The sequence below is a fragment of the Helicoverpa zea genome, chromosome 20 (assembly GCF_022581195.2).
Source record: "Helicoverpa zea isolate HzStark_Cry1AcR chromosome 20, ilHelZeax1.1, whole genome shotgun sequence".
In the NCBI taxonomy this organism is placed as follows: Eukaryota; Metazoa; Arthropoda; class Insecta; order Lepidoptera; family Noctuidae; genus Helicoverpa; species Helicoverpa zea.
In genome coordinates this window covers 1,305,438-1,326,618 of record NC_061471.1, presented here as the reverse complement: position 1 = coordinate 1,326,618, position 21,181 = coordinate 1,305,438, and the positions used below count along the sequence as shown (strand labels likewise).

Below are 21,181 nucleotides of genomic sequence, written 5' to 3'. Positions count from 1 at the left end.
TGTGCTTTTTTGAGCTTTTATAATAATTAAAAATAAAAAACGTCCAGCGGCCCAACTCGCGCACAATGAGATCTCGTTAAGTGCACTGTTTTTTACTCTCTTTTTAATATAATTGCTCGTTTTTTCAGCTTTTTTTCGTAAAAAGAACAATCTTGTAATAAAGATCTTTTCAATGCAGTCGGGAATTTTTTGACAGAACATCTATAGTCGGTAATGAGGTATAATGTTATTGCGTTAGACAAAAAAGTCACTTTAAAGTACCTTGGACCCCTCTTTAACGAACTCCCCGAAATTATATTTACATTGAAAATATCGTATAACGTTTTTGATTTATGTTTTTAATATTTTAAATATGGCTGCCGGCGACATCGCTCGATGTTGAGTCCTTTTCGGTCGATCGGCTCTGCGATTGGTCGTCGTTACGTGCGTTTTTTTAGTCGCTCCGTCTGACTGTGCCCTAATTACGTTATGTGATGTAGCTCGGTAATGTCAGCCTTTTATTAGAGTCGTTCTTTTTTCAAAATTTCGAATATCGAAAACGGCCGATTACGGAGTCCGTTCGATGTTCATTCGTCCGAATCCGGATTGGGAGTGTAATTTTAAAATTGGAACGATTTATTTTTTTAGTGATCTTGGTTTTATTTGAATTCTTTCGTCATAGAGAATGTGATGTTACTCATCCCCAGTTAATGTCGATGGTATCCTAACAAAAAAAAAACGTGAATCATATAAAGACAAGATACCCATATATTACTTTATTACTAAATCAAACATCATCAAAAACTGACCACAAAACACAAAAAAACACATTTTTAATAATATTTCCTTGGCATCGTAAACTGCTATCTGTAACGCGCTTAACTGATTTACGAGGGGTCAGATTTGTTGGTTTACAGGACTCGAACCTGGGAGTTTACTGCCGACCCGAGTTTTACAGCTGACTCGATTGCTATATGATACTGGGGGGACCCGTTTTTACTTACTGTTAGTTTTTTACACTCTTAATTGGAGAATTAATTAGTGGGTTTTGATTCGAGTGTGTTTTTAGTGAATTTTTGTCTATGAGGAAAGTTATCTAATTAAAATAGAGGTTTAAAAAAACATCTCTATGCACTATATTCAAATGATAATACAAAAAAGTGACCCGGTCATGTAAATTTATATCGAAGAGAATGGGCACAAACTTAAACGTTGAAATAGTGCTTAGAAAAAATTATATCCAATTTTTCCTTATAATAATAACCTTCGCATAATAATATATTCAACAAAAAATACAAATACACATCTATCAGACAATAAAAACAAATGTCTGTAATTTAACAATAAAACTAACTACGCAATAATTCAAATAAAAGTCAATAAAACAAAGGAAATTGTAGTCAAAACTTCTCATTTATAAAGTAACGTCCAATTACAAGAAAAATAGACATAAAAACAAAATAATAAAAATAAAAACGACATTATTAAAAATATATTCGATAGTGTGACATTTGAAGAGCAATGGAAGTGCGCATTCAGCCTGTCAAACGCACAGATTAAATATAAAAGTCACAGATTGTAAAAATGTTTTGGTTTTATATTTTTATTGCGCCCACGTGTCTTGGTGAAATGGGCTGTTTTTTTTTTAACTATTTTGACCGACTTGGCAAATCAATGAGTTTTTATTATCTAGTTTTGTGATGTGTGACTTTAAATTACGACTTTATAAAACTGTAAACAAACATTAAAGATTTTTTTTTATAAAGACTGCAACGATCAATAATAATTGAGCACTCAAGAACAGATACAACCAGTTATTATCTATCGATAGTCTTATCCCGTTTCAAAATCATAACCCCACCCTCGACGAGGCGGCTGGCCCACTCACGTGGCCGTGGCCCACTTCTTACTCCAGCCCACACTTCTGGCAGTCGCCGGCACATTTCAACACTTTGCATGACACCTGCCTAACAACCTGAGATATTCAAACACTAAATCATTCCCACTAATACTGGGAAAAGACAAAAATAAGGCAACTCTGCCAACCAGTAACACCTTTATCCTTAACACAAAAATCTAAAGTGTATTTAAAAAAACGACGTTCTTAAATTCCACATTCAAAATCCCTTCTTATTTCAAATGTCACGAGCCGTTATGTATCACCTTTCATTCCACATTTAAAAAGTATCTTAATCCCGAGTTCCAAATTTAAAATTTCTGAATAGAGTTTCAGGAACGACGGCTTAAGCTTACGTTTTGTCACACTTAATTCAAATTTTTGAAGTAACTTTAGCTGATACGGAGTCATTAGTTAGACAAATGTAATGTCAACGAAGAAAGCTATAATGACGATTAAAGAGGTTGAAACCACGAAAAAATGTTAACTATGACTCACGATATTGATCAAAACGTAAGAAACTGCGATAAAACTGATACAGCAGATGTTATAACGTAATTTAAAGATGTCTGCCGTAGTTCGGCTCATGGAAGGCATCTCATTAAGAGGGGTCAACGTGTTCCTAACATTATACATGTATCTACAATAATATAACTCACGTATACCAGATGTTCGATATTGAAATCTTATTTCTATATTCTGAATCAAGGTTGTTGAACAAAGAAACGAAAACATCTCGTTTGGTACGAGACATATTGCGTAAATCATTTTTCGTGAAACTTTGGCATGATAAAAAGATGCTTCGAACGTACAAATAAAGGAGAATATAAATAAACTTTGGAACATCCGCCTTGAACATACGGTGCCTTTTCTGCGTAGGAAGCTAAGCAATGGGTCAGTAAAGTAGGACAATGGTACCATAACATTATTTTTGAAAAACTCTACATACTTTTTAAACCTATGCTCCTTAGCTTATGTCACTTCATTACCAACCAGTATCAATTTCGTAAAAAAAACAACACTGGTCAAAAAGAATTTAAGAATTCTTTTTTCAAATTCTTACCCAATTCCCATCAGTTGTCATGTAATTTAGAAAAAACCTTGTCGATTAGGAAATTAGTTAGTATCCCGAAACATAATTAACTGTCAACGGGGAGCTCCGTTTCCTTTTCCGTTTTAGCGTTCTATTTTCAATTTTTTTTGACGTTTCTTCGCTGTTTTCGATATAAAGTATCGTGATTATGATTTGTGATGAAAGTTATGTCAACATTTTAGATTTTATTATTTGAAAATTTTCGTAAGTTTTTGCCTGTCAATTTTATATTCTACTAGCCGTTTTCTTGCGGGTTTACCCGCGTCCTTTGGGAACTACTGCCCTTACTGGTATAAAATATAACCTATGTAATTCGGGATGACTGTAGCTTTTCAATAGTGAGAGTTTTTCAAATAAGTTCAATAGTTATGGAGTCTTAGGGTACAAACAAATGTTTCTAGTGTGTATAGATTGTCATAACAGTTTGTCTGTGTCCTTAATTCCTATTTATAAACTTCTTACGCAACATTTATATCCCCTATTCATTATCTTCCATGCAACCAATTACAAAATACTTCTAATTCAGTCCAGACCTCTAATAACAACATAATTATTATCATGACGAATATTTCATGTATAAGATGACCGCTCGTATTTACATATGTGTGGTCACACTTTTATGGGGGTCAGTAGGAGCGTCAGATAGGGGATTGTTATGGGTATTTATGGTGGGGTAATAGGTAAATCTTCTGTGTGTAAATGTTGTCTAACCAATCTTTTGTTGGTAGGTTTATCAAAATCTTGCAAAGTTATGTTAGGTTACGCCAAATAGAATTTATGTCTTGGAATCACAGGAATTTGAGATTATTGCGGGATTTCATTGTTTAAAAAATCTTTTTATTGGTAGGTTTCTTACCCAAAAAGTTTATTTTATCTAGACATAGATCTTAAGTTACCTATATATGGAGTTATACATTTTTTTTTGCTCAATAATCCAATATTAGAATTCAAAAAGCCGTTTCCACCTGCCGATATTTTATTACCGACCGTGTAAACGCCGTCTAAAAGTTTCGTTACCCATTTTATAGCTCTATGTTAATTTCTAAGTTAATTATGCCTATGAAAATTTATAAGGCCGACGCACAAAATTAATATCAGCCCCACGGGGTGCTTTTAGAAGCAGGAATGGTAGAAAAAATCATGTTTTTTTACGTTTTTACGATTCATTTTCGAGTTTTGAACACGCGTGTGACAGTTGGTCGATTCCAAATGTATTCCTTTTTGTTTTGTGTTGTGTTCTTAGCTTTGTATGCTGATATTGGTTTAAAGGTTACGTTTAGTGAGCGGAACGGAGAGGGTTTAGTGCCGTAGAAAGTAATAAATTAGTCAGTTCTAACGGTTCTTGCATTATTTTTTTAGTTTAAAATAAAAAATAGTTAAAAAGCGAAGTTTTTGAGGTTAGTAGAGTAGCTTTTCAGATGAAAACCCTCATCGTAATACTGCACTAGACTGTAGCATTTTTAGCAATACAGCAACTGGACTGAGCATCACCTGCAGTCTCCCGAGCAGCTTGTAATGGCGCCCGTGTTCACAGGTACACGAGCTGTGTGACAACTTCTGCCACCGCTACATCAGCTGCCTCAAGGGCAAGATGCCGATAGACCTGGTGATCGACGAGCGGGAGTCGGCCCGTCCGCCCGACACCAACGGCGAGCCTCGCTCCGCTCCCGACAGCAGCCACGACGGAGCCAGCACTCCCGATGTCGTGAGTACCCCCTATACCAAGTCCCATCTGATTCAGAGGCGTGATCCCCAGCTTGCACCCAACTCTACCACGAGCTATCTCGTGCACCCCTGCTCTTAGTTTGGCCATTGCAAAAACGAAGTATAAAAAGGGGGTGCTCGCAAAATAGTTTTAAATTCCCGCCTCCCTCGTTGTAATGCTGCGCGCGTGGATACCGCGGCCTGGGCCAGCTCGTCAGCTTGTGGTCTCAGGCCGGCCGCGGTATCGACGAGCGCTGCACGCTTACGGTCTCCGACACCCTCAGGCTCGCCTGACGGTCGACGAACCGCTAGTTTAAGTTCCTTTAGAACAAATCTTCGTTTTTGCAATTGGCCAACCTCTTAACACTGTACGATCCAATTAAAGTAATAAAGCAAACATAGAAATCAATGAAAATTTCCAAATTATTTTTCATATCAACGTTACAGTGAAGGGGTGAAATCGGGTGCGATTGAACTATGACAAACGATAAAACGCCGTTTTGTATATGTTATTGATGCGGAGTCCCGCACAGCACATGTTTCGATTTGTTTCTATTTTAGTGTTACGCTGATTGGACATACGCGCCTGTGTTCAACTTACTATTATTTTGCACTGGAATTTATGTATACGATTGAAAAAAACATACGTATAACGTTGATTGTAATATGTGTATACTAATAATACTTTTAAGTAAATAATACATTGAAGGTATGAGTTGAGAGCCGTTGTTCTTGTCTTGGGGCAGTTAATACAATGCCATACGAAATATTAGCATCGCGTTTCGGAGCTTAGATTTTAAAACGTAATTAGATGTATTAAAAAACCTATTGGAAAACGAAGTATACGTAAAAATACAACTTTAACTTGCCTAAGTGAGATAATAAGGATTAATTAAGAGTTTTAAATTATTGTAATTGATTTAACGGTGGTAGTTGCTAGAGTGTTATTGTTTTTGGCTAGTAAATACAAACATGATACGTAAATAGTTAATATTTTACGTTTACTATGGGATAGCACGATTAACTACATCTTAGTTAGTGAAAAAAAAAGGAAAAAAATACGTACACAGTATACGCTAGTTGTAAAGAATGTTCGTGTGATTTGTTCGACTTTGTACATTTATTGTAATAAGCATCTGCTTTATTACAATTGTACAGATAAGAGCAATTATCATAAACGGATAATATATGTATGTGCGTTAATGAATAGAGAACTAGATGCTTATACAGAATAAATTAAATTTAATCGTGGCGTTCATTGTGTTGCTGATATTAAAGTTAATGTGTACATTTATCCCCATTCTCCTCTCGATTTTAATATAAAACTAAAAATAAATAAGTTTCGCTGTATTTTTATACATCGCGTGGAAATTCTTGCAGTTTTTTTTTTCAATATTTCGGATGTATGCTTTGGTTTTTGCGTCGGCGCCGACAGTTCGTCGACGGCGACAATTTGTTTAATATTTTAAGGAATATTTTGGGCGTTGAGACTGAATTGTTTTGTTTGTGTTATATAATTATTATTTTCCACAATTGTTAACATTGGAAGCCATACTTAACTAATGTAAGCGCGCGGCTTCGCCCGCACATGTTAACATGGGGACGATTAATTCTATCTAAAACAATATTAGTTATTTTTTTGTCTGTATATGAGTTCTTTTTTAACATTAAAATTTTTCTGTAGTTGTTTGTCTAAGTTAGGTTTTTAGAATATAATGCGATAGTATTCCGTGCTTCGGAAGCTATATTTTTTTCTTAAAAATCTAACTCTTAATGTATAATAATGCTAATTGGTGTACGTACATCTTGTATGTCAATGTGATTATAATTTTATAGTTTTATTTTCTGAACGGATTAAACAATAAAATGTTCTGTTTGAAATTAATGCGAGTTTATTTTCGAAGTTATCACCATAATGACACATTCCGAGCTAAGGAATAACAAGCAATAGTATCAGAAACGCAACACTAAGTCATAAAACGATAGGTCTGTATGTAGGAATCTGAAGTCATCCCCTGCAAATGAATATACAGTTTATCCTCCAAAATAAAGTCAAAGAAATGTACCAAAAAAAAAAATCTAAAAAAGCATCAGTTTTCAACACTCACCGAGAGAGCTGTAAAAATCACCACTCTACCCACGAAAATCTTAGAGGAAATATTCTCAGAGCGAATTTTCGCGAACAATATCGCAGTTTTATCATGTACCGTATTTCTTTAACCATTTAGGGATCCCCTGGCGCGTGGGAAAAGCCGGAAAATTGTTTCTTTACGACACTCCTGCCTCTAATCTTCAGTAGGGGGAAGCAGCCATTAAAAAAATACCCAAAGTATTGACAACTTGATGTTTTATTATTTATTTTTTTGGTGGTTTGATGGCTTGGGGTGTTAGAGATTAAATGAAAAATTTTGGTTTACAGTTAATGGGTGGGTTGCAATTAAAGATCTTTGAAGTAAGAGGCTTGCAATAGGAAGTATTCAGTAAAGATAGAAATGTGTTGCTAAGTTGATAAAGGGAGGATTTCTGAACTAGTTCATAGCAATGAACATGAGAAAAAGGAAGAAGTTTACACAGAAAGTGATAAATTAGAAGCAAGCTTTGCTAGGACACTACAAGAAAAAGATACGTAACCTGAACCTTTAAGAGTAAATCTGGACAGCAACTGGATATAAATATTTCGCATGAATACGAAAATACTCACATCAACAATTATTATCAATCATTCAGAATCTCTATAGCTTAATTTTCAAACATTAAATACCTGGTAAATAATGACACCTGAAGCACATACTACTCCAAAGAGTCATAATAACAACGAGGCAAATATATCAAATAACAATAACGACATAACTAAAGCAAATTCCTTGTCACCACATAATCATAAACCAGGAGCGCCATCAAAGATACCAGCCAATCACAATTAAGAATAACAAGAATTAGCAACTTACTATTCATGGCAGTCGCCCAAAAATAACAATAATTCGACACGGCACAATATGGGGATACCCCATGAATAATGTATGGGGGATATATGAAATAAAATTGGGGGATTGGGGACAGTAGGAATGGCTGAAGACAATCCGTCACGGGTAGCACTTGCTATGCTTTTTAGTGAGATTATTATTTTGGGATAAGTGAAGTTTTGGAAACTTGTAAAAGGGATTGTTGAAATAAAAGTATCAAAAATAGGAGAGTAACTTCATTGGAACATGTACCATCATGATTTCTTTTTGGGATAGATAATCACCTGAATTGATTGATGATATAAATATTTGATGACGAGTATGACATTAATTATTGCGACTGTTTTGATCTTTTTCAATTTATATGACTGAAGAAAATAATTAAAAAAAAAATGGTTTCTTCTGTTGCTATTTTTGTTAATAGAATGAGTTGTAAAGATGTGAATTATATTTTACAGAATATAGGGTCTAGACATCCCGGACACAAATATAAAGATATTCCAACAAATACACATAAAATGGGATCTATTAATAATTAATACCAGCGCCCCGTTTGTGATGCACCTCGGTTGCGCGCGCGCATTCTCATTAGTCTGACTGCTTTACAACATTATATATCAGTATACTTTGCATGACATGGATCAGGCGTAAATAAAGTCAGACTCTTTAATTAATGGCGACTGTTTCGGTTTGACCAATGGAGTTTATTATTCTGTGAACTGTGTTAGGTAGGTATGGTGTAAGGGATTTGCGTTTTATGGGGGTTAAAATAGGGATGAAAGGTAAAGATAAGTTGTTGATGATCTTGTATGGAAATAAAACTGAAGAGTTACTGGTAGTTGCATAGGGTGTCGTCAAGCTAGAGCTATTTTCAGATAAAGACAGAAGATGAGATATTATTTTGATATAAAGGATTCTGGCGTGTATAACCGGACGATGGCAGGTGACGCTATATAACATAGCGTTAAATTAGTACTAAAATGATCCTGAATCTGAGCCGAACCATCCACAAGCCAGGTTAGCTAATTAAGAGTAAAGTGCATCCCAAGGAAACTGACCTATAACTTGAATTTAAAGACTGAGCTGTCAATTTTGGCGCCAAAACAGCAAAAAGACGCCGCCTGTCGGTCGTAAACCGTCGCTTTCAAATCTGGAACGCGCTTTTATTGGCTAAGAGCTGACCAATCGCGTCGTGTGAGCAAATTTTACGGCTGCCCATTGGTCGTCCGGCGTTTTCTTATTTACGACTGTCCTAAGGATCGCTCGCAAAATTTCTATTAATAAATTAGTCGTAAACTGTTTGAAATTTATTATCATTGCGTTTCAACGTAATTATTTCCTTTATAAGAATAACATTATTTCTTGTGTGCAAGGAAAGAGGTCGTAACATTTTTTTTTCATGATTTTCCTGTCGCAGAATTAAATTTGGAAATCGTTTGAACTGCAAGGTGACGAGTTGTTTTTAATTTTCTTCAGGACATTTTGGAGTCAGGTTCATTTTTGGGACACCAAAATAGTCGTTAATGTCCATTACCGACTCATTTGGGATTGATGTGTTCAAGTAAGTAGCTTTTAAAGAAAATTACTTAAATAACCTGGATAGCTTACATAAAACAGCATCACTTATTCCTTTGTACATTACCTCGAGCTTGTTATAATCTAGATCTGTTATGATTGCTACGAAGAACGATAAGTGTTCCTTCAAAACCATGACCCTATCGAACCCCAAAATATTTTCCTCTACAAAATTAATCACAATTTTATTTCGTTTTTTTCATCAATTCGTTCCGTATGCTCAATTATTTCAATATAATCAAAAATATAGATTACAAAGGGATCGTTTTAGGTATTTTTTTCGCAATAATAAGTGTCCCTGCTGTGCCTTGATGTGCCTCGGTACATTTGATGGCCACGGGGCGTCGACGTCTTCATCTGCACGTGAAATATGTTCTCGAAGCTGATGGAACTGTTTTATATGAAGTAGGGTTTCAAATGAATGGATTCATGTTGTTTTTTGAAAAGGTGTAGAACAATTTGATTATGCAAAAGTCGGGTTGAATGATGATGATGAAATAAAAGCAGATGGTGGAACTATTGATGTGAATCATGCAAGAGTTGACAAAGAGAAGTTGTTGCTGAATAATTAGTTACCAAAACACACTGAGATTTAAAAAGAATTTACAACATTCCAAAAATTAATCACAACCACCTTATTTGGTCTGTTTTTCAACACATTAACGAGCATAAACGCTGTTATTTCACAACAAAAGAAACTTTACAGTGAGGCCAAATATAAATAGCAATAAATTCACGCACAATCATCTTAATATGTATGTACCCGGTGTAGCCACACTGAGTGCATGTAGGACTCATCAATTGCTCCAAAAAGGTCAGGATGATGTCACTGCGCAGCTCAGCCCACGCCGCCCCTGTAGGGCAAACTAAAGCTTTTACAACCTTACAATGGACATTATATTATTTTATGGCATTCCGTAAAATATTGGCCAAATATGAGGAGACAATAAAAATTTTGAATGTGTAGGAGGAGAAGATAAAATAGTGGATAACCCATTTAAGATAGGAAACCCTTCGGAATGAGTTGGGTGCTGATGTCAGATCTTTCTATTAAGGCTCTGTACAGCATGACTCAAATAGGCTTCCAATAGTAACCTACCTACCTATAGTAACTGCTAATGAACCTTTTTTGCAGAAAACTAGGCATAGTTTTAGTTCTATGATATAACAATTTTCTCTCCAAATATTACTTAAAAATTCACCCTCAACCATACCTATTTGAAATCCAAATGCCGTCAAGCGAAACCGGCCGTCACAACCAGAAAAATCTGGTGCAACACGGCGTAAAACTCAAGTGTACCGATATCTAAACACATGAAACATGCCGGAAATTGCACCTAAACATCCCCTGGACTCCCCCAAGGCTGGCCATCACGCCGTGACGATAGGGGGCCGGCTGAGCCCCCGCTGAGCTATTTGTTGCAAACCGCTTAGATTTCCGCCCCCAATCTTACAAGACTGCGGGCTTTGGTAGTGCAAGTGTAAGGGAAACGAATAATGAGTGTACTTGTGAAATTGTTTGGGAGGTTTTCTTGCACACTTGAAAAGAAAATCAACCTTCAGTGACCAAAAGTTTTCATCAAATAACTTTGCCGTTCTAAAGTCAGCTATTTGATACCTTGAGCAACTTTGCCAAGGGTCCTATGTACAAAATTTCATCTTCATCGAGTCAGTCACATTACCAGGAGCGCAGCAATCGGAAGGAGTTGTCTTTTGAACATTTTACAACCAATTTTTCCTACAATTTAAGTCTCACTAGCTACTCTTAGCAAGTATGAAACTACTTCATTATTTTCTTATAAGTTATTAGCGATACTATCAGTGTATTTTATAGTCTAGTCTAGAAATAAATGTCGTTAATATAAGCCTGACTTGACAATCTTGGAATCTAGATTTTGTTAATGAATTTGTGTGATAGATATTTGTCGTTTACTGTTATTTTATTGGGCTATAGATAAAAAATTGACTGATGGAGTATTTGTGAAGATATTATACTGTTGGTTATGAGGTTCTGGGTTCGACTCCCAATTGTGGTAAATTATTTTTATAGGGTTTTTTACGGTATTTATTATATGCAGTTTAGATTAATATGTGTGGTTGATGGCTTAAATATTTAACCCAAAATGTATGAGGTTTATAAAAGACAGAAAAGGTAATACAGAAACATTTGTGTGAACTGACGTAGCAGGTCCTGTGAGATGTACATTTTTGAAAAGCACCCATTATTGGTATCCTGAAGGATCTGACCTGACGGTACTGATACCCTCTGGGGTCTCTAAGGACTCTGAAGATACCCATACATAGAATATCTGCTTATAATAAAACCTTCCTAAAGAACCACAGATAACATATTCTCAACAACAAAAAAATAACTAGTTTTAGGAAGATTAAAACTTTTTCATTCAAAACATATTATTTATAACTTGATAGATTAAGAATGACACAGATGTGTTATTAATTACTTAGAAAAGAAATGTGTGAGAATATTACAAGAATGTAAAAAAGCAATTTTGTTTTGAACTCAATATGGTCCGTTAGGTGTCTGTTAATTCTCATAGGAATTAATATGTGTGAATAAATTGGTAATTTGTTTGTCTGTGCTTCGATTGCCGTTGTCTAGTTAGAAAAAGCATTTTGGATAAATTATTTGAAATAAGGTAAATAAATCAAAGCTGAAACAAGAATACATAATTTTAAAATAAAATTTGGGGACTTTTAGAACATTTAATTGTTGCTTTCCACGTATATATCTCAAGGCTCTCTGTTTGGGATAGTCAGCTGTTTATTAAAATAAGTCCTTAGCGAAGTGCAGTACATAGTTTTTCGATCGCAAGCGAATCCGCGGACATTTACTTGTTTCAAAATCTCACAAAAAATCTTAGAGCCATAAAAGCCGACACAGTAACACCAGAAGTGGAAATAGCATTCGAGTAATCAAAAATTTCGAAATTTAAAAGTTCAATTATAGAACGCCGATCGGCTTCCGAACACATCCGAGCACATTTCCTAATTAGCGATTGGTCACGCGCTCGGCGGCCTCTTCGGGCCCGTTCGGCATCGAATCGGGCAATTTGAATTTGGAACGGTTGCATACAATGTGATATACTAAAAAAAACTGTTATAACGTGGACAACTGGATTAGTTTTCATTAAAATGTATCGTTAGAGTTAATTGTGAATGATCGTTGCGTGATTAAATGGCGGCTGGTTTAGGTTCATGACCGATTACCATGGTATTTGAAACCCTTCGATTAACAGCTACTTTCTGATAAACTTTGATAAACATGACATATAAAGGTACCTTGTAAGTATGAAGAAATATATTCAGTCAAAGTTTACATACTCCTATAACCTGAAAGGCCAGCTGAGCAGTTCCACAAAAAGGTATCAGTACATCAAAGTCTCTATCAATGATAATGAGCAAAAAAAACATAAACAAAGTCAATCAAGATGTCGAGAAAGGAATTCTAAATCAAACGCTGTCCTGCACTTAAATGGTCAACAACACTAAATACAGTGATGTCGTCATATCAATTAAAATAATTATACCCCCTTAATAAGTGTCAATTCTTAACGAATGCGCGTTCGTACGATTTTTATTCACACGTTTCTTAGTGCGGTATTGAATTTGTTGTCACAACAAACAATAACCGACCTTATGTAGTCTACACAAGACATGTAATCGAAGAGAGTCTTAAAATTTTTACGACTATTTTTATTGACGGTTAGTCTCGACACTCATATGTAGCGATTTTAAACGAAGAACATCACACGAGTGGGATATGTCAATCAAAATTGAACTCTATAAAGTGTTGAATAAGGTCTTATGTTAATTTAGTAGAATTGTACATTCGGGGACACGGAGGCAGTTAATACGAAGCTAGTCGAAGATGAACGAAGTGGAAGCCATCAAATTTTAATTGTCCGTTAAAATAATAATCAATGAGGCGACTACCACTCGCAAATAGAACTAATAACGCGAGCATATCTGTGTATTTTAACGGGAGGGGTTTCTCTGTAACTTTGTTTAGAATTTACTGAAAGTGCAGAATTTAGAATAGCAGAAGCATTACAAATAAAAGTTACTTTCCTCGAATTAAACTGTAACGTCATCCATATATATAGTGGACACGAATTAACTATGACTGCACAATGATTGATTTGAAATTCTGGGGATGATCAGACATTTTGTAGAACAAGCTAAAATTACCCATATAGAACATAGTCTGGGTTAAATATTGCTACCTAATATTGACCTCAATCATTAATATTCACCTGATGGAAATCTCTTCTAATATTAAAACTATCTCTATACAAATCACTATTTTACCGAATAATTCAAAAGTCCATCTGACTACCCACATATGAAAACCCGCAGTAGCTCTCCCAGCTTCCATTTCTAATTGAGAATTGTTCGAAGCAATAACATTTTATGATTGATGTGTTTAACCACGGGTCTTACAGCATCACGGCATTAAGCCAAACGACGTATAACACTTGTTTTCGGCCTTTTAATTGCACTTAAAATCCCATTGATGAGCAATTAAGTCATTATAAAGGACTTTGAAAAGGTTTGGAATTCAAAATAAGTCGAATTCTTGGTGAGAGACCAGAAAACATGACAGCAGGTAACTTGGCACAAGACCATAAAGAAGATGCCAACGGCATATCAATTGTTAAATGACGAGCACTTTTTGAGGAACCAACTAAAAATCTTCATTTCAATGAGAAAGCTCGTTTGGTATCTTCAGAATGAGGTCGGTAGTGCACATAGAAACGAAAAAGTCGTATATCAATAAAATACTTTCATTCCAAAACTAGTTTGAGATGTGATTGATATCCAAACTAATCAAAGCAACAGCTAGTAAATTAGAAATATGCATTCAGACGTATTTTTCCCACATTTTAGCGTGAAATTGGATGAGACTCGAGAAGCATTTCATACTTTAATTTTGGCAAGAGATACTACTTTTCTCTAATTGAAAATACCGTTATTTTCTGTTAAATAATCACATGAGACGTCTGACCACGTCACAGGCGTGTTTGAGTCGTCATTTTGATGTTTTTACGTGTGTTCTGACGCAGTATTATCTGGTCTGTACGTATTAGTTGTTCTAGCAGACGTTCCTGTTTATTTCAGATCGTTATAAGCTGCCAGTTTCGTCTCAAGAATGTCCCCGCACGTGCCCATGCTATGATAATAATAAAATGTTGGCGCATTATTTATTTATAGTCCGTCTCGCGGCTGTCGCTCGTCCGTCTGTCCTGCTTGTACGCTTATGTTATTATATATAAAGTGTTGGCTGAGCGAGCGGAGACTAGCGTTTCTTTGTCTCGACTTTAGTTCGAATGAATACTCATTTTAGTCATGCTCATCTGCAGTTTTGGTCTCAGTTCAATATGCTTTATGTTCAGCATCATTTCTGTGAGTTGCGTCGTCATCATCGCCTTCGAATCTGTCAATAGCTGTTTGACTATGTTCTAATGTCAAATGACGTCACAGTTTTGTAATTATCCGCATGCCACTCGAGATTCTTAAAACCGCACAAATCTCGCCGTGCGTACTGTAGCATAATATCATACCGGTATTGTTTTGCTCGGCAGAGATGGTCGCTATTTGCGGACGTCTTCCCCCCTCGCCCCGCGCCCCCGGAGCCGTCCCCTCGCTACGGTGCCGTCTGTACATGAGCTATATTTTATCCCCGGCTTGGGCCGCAACGTAAACTGTCAGAATCATTCCGATGAATCTGCAGGACGTTCAACTTTTAGTTTGAAATTTTAAGAGCTTGGAATCTGTCTGGTTGTCCGTCTTTGGATTTTGATTTTGGACTGGGTATTTTGTAATGTGAAAGAAGGATTACTTATTTACAATATTTTGCTATTGCCTACGTCTTTATAAGTATGTATAATTTGGGCGTCAAAGTGACTCTTGGCCAGGCTATTGTGACAAACATTCACAAGCTTATCTTTGTAGGAACCTACGTATTGACAACAACTACATATACGTTGATTGGTCTAAACAACATGTACCAAATTAATCATAATCCGCCCCTTGGCATCTGCCAAAATTTACGAGGCACAAAGTCCAAAACACACGTAGAAAAATCTCATACGTCTTGAAAATAATATAAAGATCTTTCTTCGATGGTTATCAAGACAAAGTGGACGAGGAACATTAATACATCAAGACTAACCATCTGTATCCCTTGAACAATAGCAAAAACAATACGATAATTTAATGAAACAAATGGTCTCAAAGACACGGGGGAATGTGCCGTGAAAATGTCATTAACAACACTAATAATTAGATATATATCATCGGAATCAGTGCGACGATGCATTGATAAAACGCCTGTATATATCTCAAACGTGCTTGAAATATGGCGGCCACGTCGAGCCCGACAGCCAGTTGGCGCGTTCCAAAACTCTCGCTAATATGCGCATGATTGATTTTCAAAATAACTAGTAAGGAGCCGTCCTGTCGCTACGCAACCCTGCAGGCAAATGACTGACTATTCTAATTATGAAAAAAGAACACGCAGTTTGTATAAATTCCGTTTCGAAATTAGAACGCCCAACCCAAATTTAAATTGAGTTAAATATGAAGGTACACAGAGTTCGTGAGCGCGTTTCAGATTCTTTATTTCGGCTCGTTATCTAAGTATGAAGTGTCTTGTTAAAGTCGTAAGTGACGTCCGCTGTACAAACACTATAAATTATTACTCAAATCACATCTGATGCGCATTTCCCTGTCGCCCACAAAAAGCTCATGTATCTCTCTCGATCTTCACGGAACGACAAATGTGTAACAAATAAATTATGAAATCAACGGCCGCGGTTTTTATATCTCACGTTTTATGATCTATCCCTTTCTCGCTAGTTGATTTATCGTATGTTTTATCCCTTTCGCTCGCAGGTTGTCACCGCCAGTACCGCAGTATATCATCGACCGTCGTCTAATGATGACGTGTCTATTTATCTGTTAGGATTTAGAACATTTCACGCAAATTGCAATTTGAAGTATGACAGTTGAGGGCACTTTTTATTGTTATGTTTAATTATTAATTATCGTCAACATCATGGAGGAACAAAATAACAAAATTAAATTGTCATAATTCTTTTAAAATGTCGTCCGGAGTTGAGGACGGACGATAAAAATATGAAATATCAGTAAAGGAAGTAATATGTTTGGGTTATTACAAAAAGTTATTCAGTTTGGACGATCAATCTGAAAGTTACACAAGATATGAGAGAGAATGTCTCAAAAATGTTAGTATATTTCAGCGGAGATGTGGGCCGTCAAGTTTAAATGAGTGTGTTGCTAATTAAATATGATCGGGGTGGTCTCGGCTAGCGGTTTAAATATTGTTTCCTTTCTAAACGGCTTCCTACTAGCTCACTGTAATTGTAGGAACATTCTCTAACCTTTTGAAGATAGTGTTAACATTCCGAGTAACGTAACGTAGGTTCTCAACAAGCAACCTGTTCGACAGACACCTGTTGAATCAACTGTCTTGTTAAGAGAAAGCTCGTTATTTATTCTAAATACTTCGTTCATTTAACTCTTGGTATAGACATACGAGAACACCTATAACAACTTATTTCGGCTAACTCATTTTTTTTTTGGGATTTTTGGTCTTGCAATTTTGGAAGATCATCCAAAATCGGGATTGGAGCCAATATTTTTTTCAAAAATAAAATGTCCAGAAGCAGCCATCTCCCAATTAATTAGCATGGTGGCTATAATTAGCGGCGCGCGCGCAGTCGGTAGGTGTAGCCGTGACGTGTGACAGATGGCGACACAGCGCTGGCGCACACACAACGCTTCTTTGAACCGGGATGCTTGAGGAAACTTGGAGTTAATTAGAAACGAAATTTATATCACAAGGATCTATCATGAGGAGGGCTTGTTAGTGTACCGTTTTTTGACATGGACGAAGAATTACCTGGGATTTATTTAGATATCAGTACTTATAAAGTAGAAACTAGAAACCCAGCAGCAATGATCAGAGTTACATGACTAGTTGAACATAAAACCTATATAGAAAAACACTTAGTCACAATTCCATAAAAAATACAAAAGGTAATCAAAACCATTAGCTAAAAGCTGTTTAATGTATTTTGCATACATTTAATTTATTTATCATTGTGGTTGACGACGAAAGAGATGAAGCCATAAAAATAACGGCCGGTCAATTCTCGCCAACGATCGCTGAAAAAACTCCACAATTAACTGACACATGTGAGTGTCATAAAATGTGATATCCTTTAGAAAAACAATTAAAAACTAAGATTCACTGCACGATGCGATATAGCGATATCTTTATTGCCAAAATTACTATCAACATCAATGAAAATCGTAGCTGTCAAAATCATGTCTTATGTCCCAGATAATAGGAGTCGTCTCTAAACTTTTGGAGTTCAGTAGCCGCAAATTGTAAAGTTGCCTTTTAATTATATGCTTGTCTCGTACGCGAAGCTGCGATTTAAACCTGTTTAGTGGCCATTGTTTGTCCGTATGTCCCCAAATAAGTCAGTAACACGATTAGTAAGAATCTTCGGACCAACTTTTTCTATGACAGTAATTAAGATTTTTTGCAAGTCCCGGACTTGTTTCGATTGTCTATTATTTCCTTTATGTTGTTTTGATAATTTATGCGCATAATAAATAACGTTAGATTAGTATGTTATTGGTAAAAAATTGTTTTGAATGGATTTTCAATTCAATAATCGTTTTGGGCTCAGATATTGAGTTTAATTAAATGTGGGTATAATTCACACATGAAACCAATTATAAGAACTCACGAAGCCGAAGTGATAAAAAAAATTAATGCTTCACCATAGACACGTGAAAATATGCAAATAAAAATAGCTCTTTGACACTTTCATTAGTGAAATATTCAAGAAACGACATGAGAATGGAAGCGAATGCGGTTCAAAGTAAAATTTATCCATTATGTATTTAGTATAGGCGAGGTGCGCGCACGCAGCATGTTACAAGTAGGGCTGGCATTTATAGGAAAATATGACTCTGAATAGAAAAGTAAGAGCATTTGTAAATATGAATTGGACTTATAATGTAAGTTTGGAGAAGACTTAAAATTGACTACATACACTTTTCATCACAAAAAACAAAATACCATTAAAAACCATCACTTATTTTCGTAAACTGTACTCAAGAAGCGACTTAAGCCAATGACCCAAAAATCCAAATCAATCCAGCTAAATCGAGTGTCAACCCTGTCTGGCCGAATGCTGCGCACGATTCGATCGAAATCTTGCGCGGAACAGACGCGGCGCGCATGCTCAACCTATCTGCTTAACTAAGCTGCACGTGGTAAATAAACTTAATCCGTACGGAACCGCTCGTGTGAATTTTTAGGGTGCCTCCGTGAGAAATGCTGAGGACCAATTTTGGATCCTCGGAAAGGTGTGTGGAATTTTTTCGAAGAATTTTTTTTCTATGTCGATTTAGTGCGAGGTTTTCACCAAATTGCTTTCGAGGCCACGGGATAGTTAGACGACTCATCAAAATTAACAAATGGCAAATACAAAAAAGTTGATACACCTATGAGGTTAGCTCTTTACATAGATAGCAATTAATCTTATAATATTCAATTATATCTTATAACATGCTCTTCAGTCAGTCTAAGGCTTTCATTTTACCAAGGATGAACCATCTAACAAACTTCAGATCTGTAGCAAATAACAGTTCTAGTCTAGAAACTCTCAGTAGATCAGTAGTACAGAGAGGTCTTATTCAAAACAAGCCTAAATCGTTTTGTATATCTAGTAGAATTATCTCTCTCTCTATAAGATATTATCTTTAGTATGATAATTCCGAATAAGGCAATAACTATGTTCGAAGGCCTAAATATTTAGGTTCAGATGTTGTGGTGAAAGTTACATTAATGAAAATGTATGTCCATGTTGTAGGTGAAGTAACTGATATTGTTGTCCATTCAGAAGAACTAATTGTGGGGTTTTTGGTAGATCTACTAATATTCTTGATATAGGTAAACTTGATGATGTATTTGAGTAAGAATTCTCCTAAAGCAAAAATGCAAAGATATCTTAATGTTGTCATCCTTGCTACCAAAACCGCTAGTAAACCACTAACTGTCAAATGACGTCATAATACCACAGATAAAACATCTATTAAAACGTCAAGTAGCCAGACCACCAGAGCCCGTCACGCCTACCCAATAGAAGCCTGATCTCATGATAACTTTGCGCGTGATTTTTTTTTAATTTGCCTACTTATTCTACTATACCGATGGAATGTGATAACCTGGTGTTGCCAATTCAAATATATTCAATGCTATTGACATTGACATCGACAGCTTTATTGTTACATAGATACAAATGAGGTCTCAGCCTTTGAATGTTAAATTGGAAATTATTCCGGATTTTTGCTCGAAGTTAAGTTATATTGAGAGATGCCTGGTAAATGTTGATAGAAAACTGTTAATACCGACATTAGGGAGATCACTCGTTTTCTCTTATTGACTGTATAGTGTATCTTAAACTCAATTTTGCTATAAGTTCATATTTAAATGAGGAGACTCAGCCGTTGCAATTTCAAAGTGCACCTTTTCCCAAGCTTATTGCAAAAGAAATTATATTCGAAGCCAGCCAATCGGCAGCGAGTCCACGCAACCTACAGTTTTAAGGCGCCAAGCCTCAAGCGCGTAATTCAAAATGCAAATATTGTGCACTTATAATGTATTTTGTATTCAAGCGGCAACGATGCAGCAGACCGACCACGTCTCTCGTCAGTTTTACTGGAGAATCATGTAAAAATCAGCCATTTTTATTCCGTTCGCGCACACCTGATTGGCGGTTCCCATGAGGTTAATTTTCACGGATTTCTTAAAAAGCAATATTTGTCTATGGTCGTGAGGTATTTGCGCGCGACGAGAATATCACCCCAGTGGGGATCGATATTTAAATCGATTTATTGTTTTCCTGTATATTGGCAAGCGTGCAGGTTGTGTGGCCTGCATCGAGAATGATGCTGTACTTTGACTGAATGCGCGTAAATCCCTGAATGGTTACGGATGTGATTATGCGCCGGTCTTCCTTTATAAATATTTGGATACGCAGATCTCCAACACTCGAATTCAGAAGCAATATGAATAAAATATATTCGAAGCGCCCAAATCTGCAACAGATCCAGCCAAATATTTGACGAAAACATCAGCTATTTTTAATTTAGCAACGATAATTGATCACAACACTGGCCCGGCGAAGCGCGAAACCAAACATCTTGCGGTTAAAAAAAATCTAACTACCTCGTTAGCGGCTGATACATACGTCATTTGACTGCACCATAGAGCAAGAAAATGCAGAAGGTGGATTCTCTGGTCAAACACCTACAGACGATGATCCAATCGACAATCAAGCAGAGAAACTGCTTTGTTGCGATTTTTAAAGTCGTTGTAAAAAGTGGGTCTTCTGCAGGCATAATCTGTGACGCTCCCGTGTGTATACCAGACAGTGGTTCTGTAGGAGCTTCTATAAAAAGGTGCTTCGCCCCCCCTCCTCCCCTCTAATCCCTCACTGCCGCTCGTCTAATTTTAACCCGAAGACGATCCAGCACGTGTGCACTTAGCACTCGGCAACTTGAATAAGTTTCCTTTAAGAGTCGGTTTTTTTGTAAGACGAGATTTTGGTTTTAATTTGGAAATAGTTTAGAGATAATTGAGGAGTTTTGGAGATATGCTTCAGTGGTCTTCCGTGTCTTGTTTCTTTTCGTTGTCCTGAAATAGATTTTTCTACACCGACAATAAGCTTGATGGAACTTCATATCTACAATGTATAATCCAATACCTACGCAATTTGTTTTCGTAGATTGATCTGTAATGATTGAACCTACAGCGATGTTTTACAGCATCATTTTAGCAATACTTAAATAAACATAACTAAGCCATGAGACCAAAACAAGCTACTTCAAACCACAACAAGTACC

General features: G+C 36.2%; 1 protein-coding gene across 4 annotated transcripts in view; it reads left to right on the top strand.

The window, feature by feature from the left end:
• The window catches only part of LOC124640375 (homeobox protein homothorax), a 256,533-nt gene that overhangs the window by 55,323 nt on the left and 180,029 nt on the right, over window positions 1-21,181 (top strand). For all 4 annotated transcript variants that reach the window (XM_047178120.1, XM_047178119.1, XM_047178118.1 and 1 more), the window contains exon 6: window positions 4,504-4,674. In XM_047178120.1, the coding sequence (XP_047034076.1) occupies window positions 4,504-4,674 (171 nt within the window). The remainder of the gene's footprint in view (window positions 1-4,503; window positions 4,675-21,181) is intronic.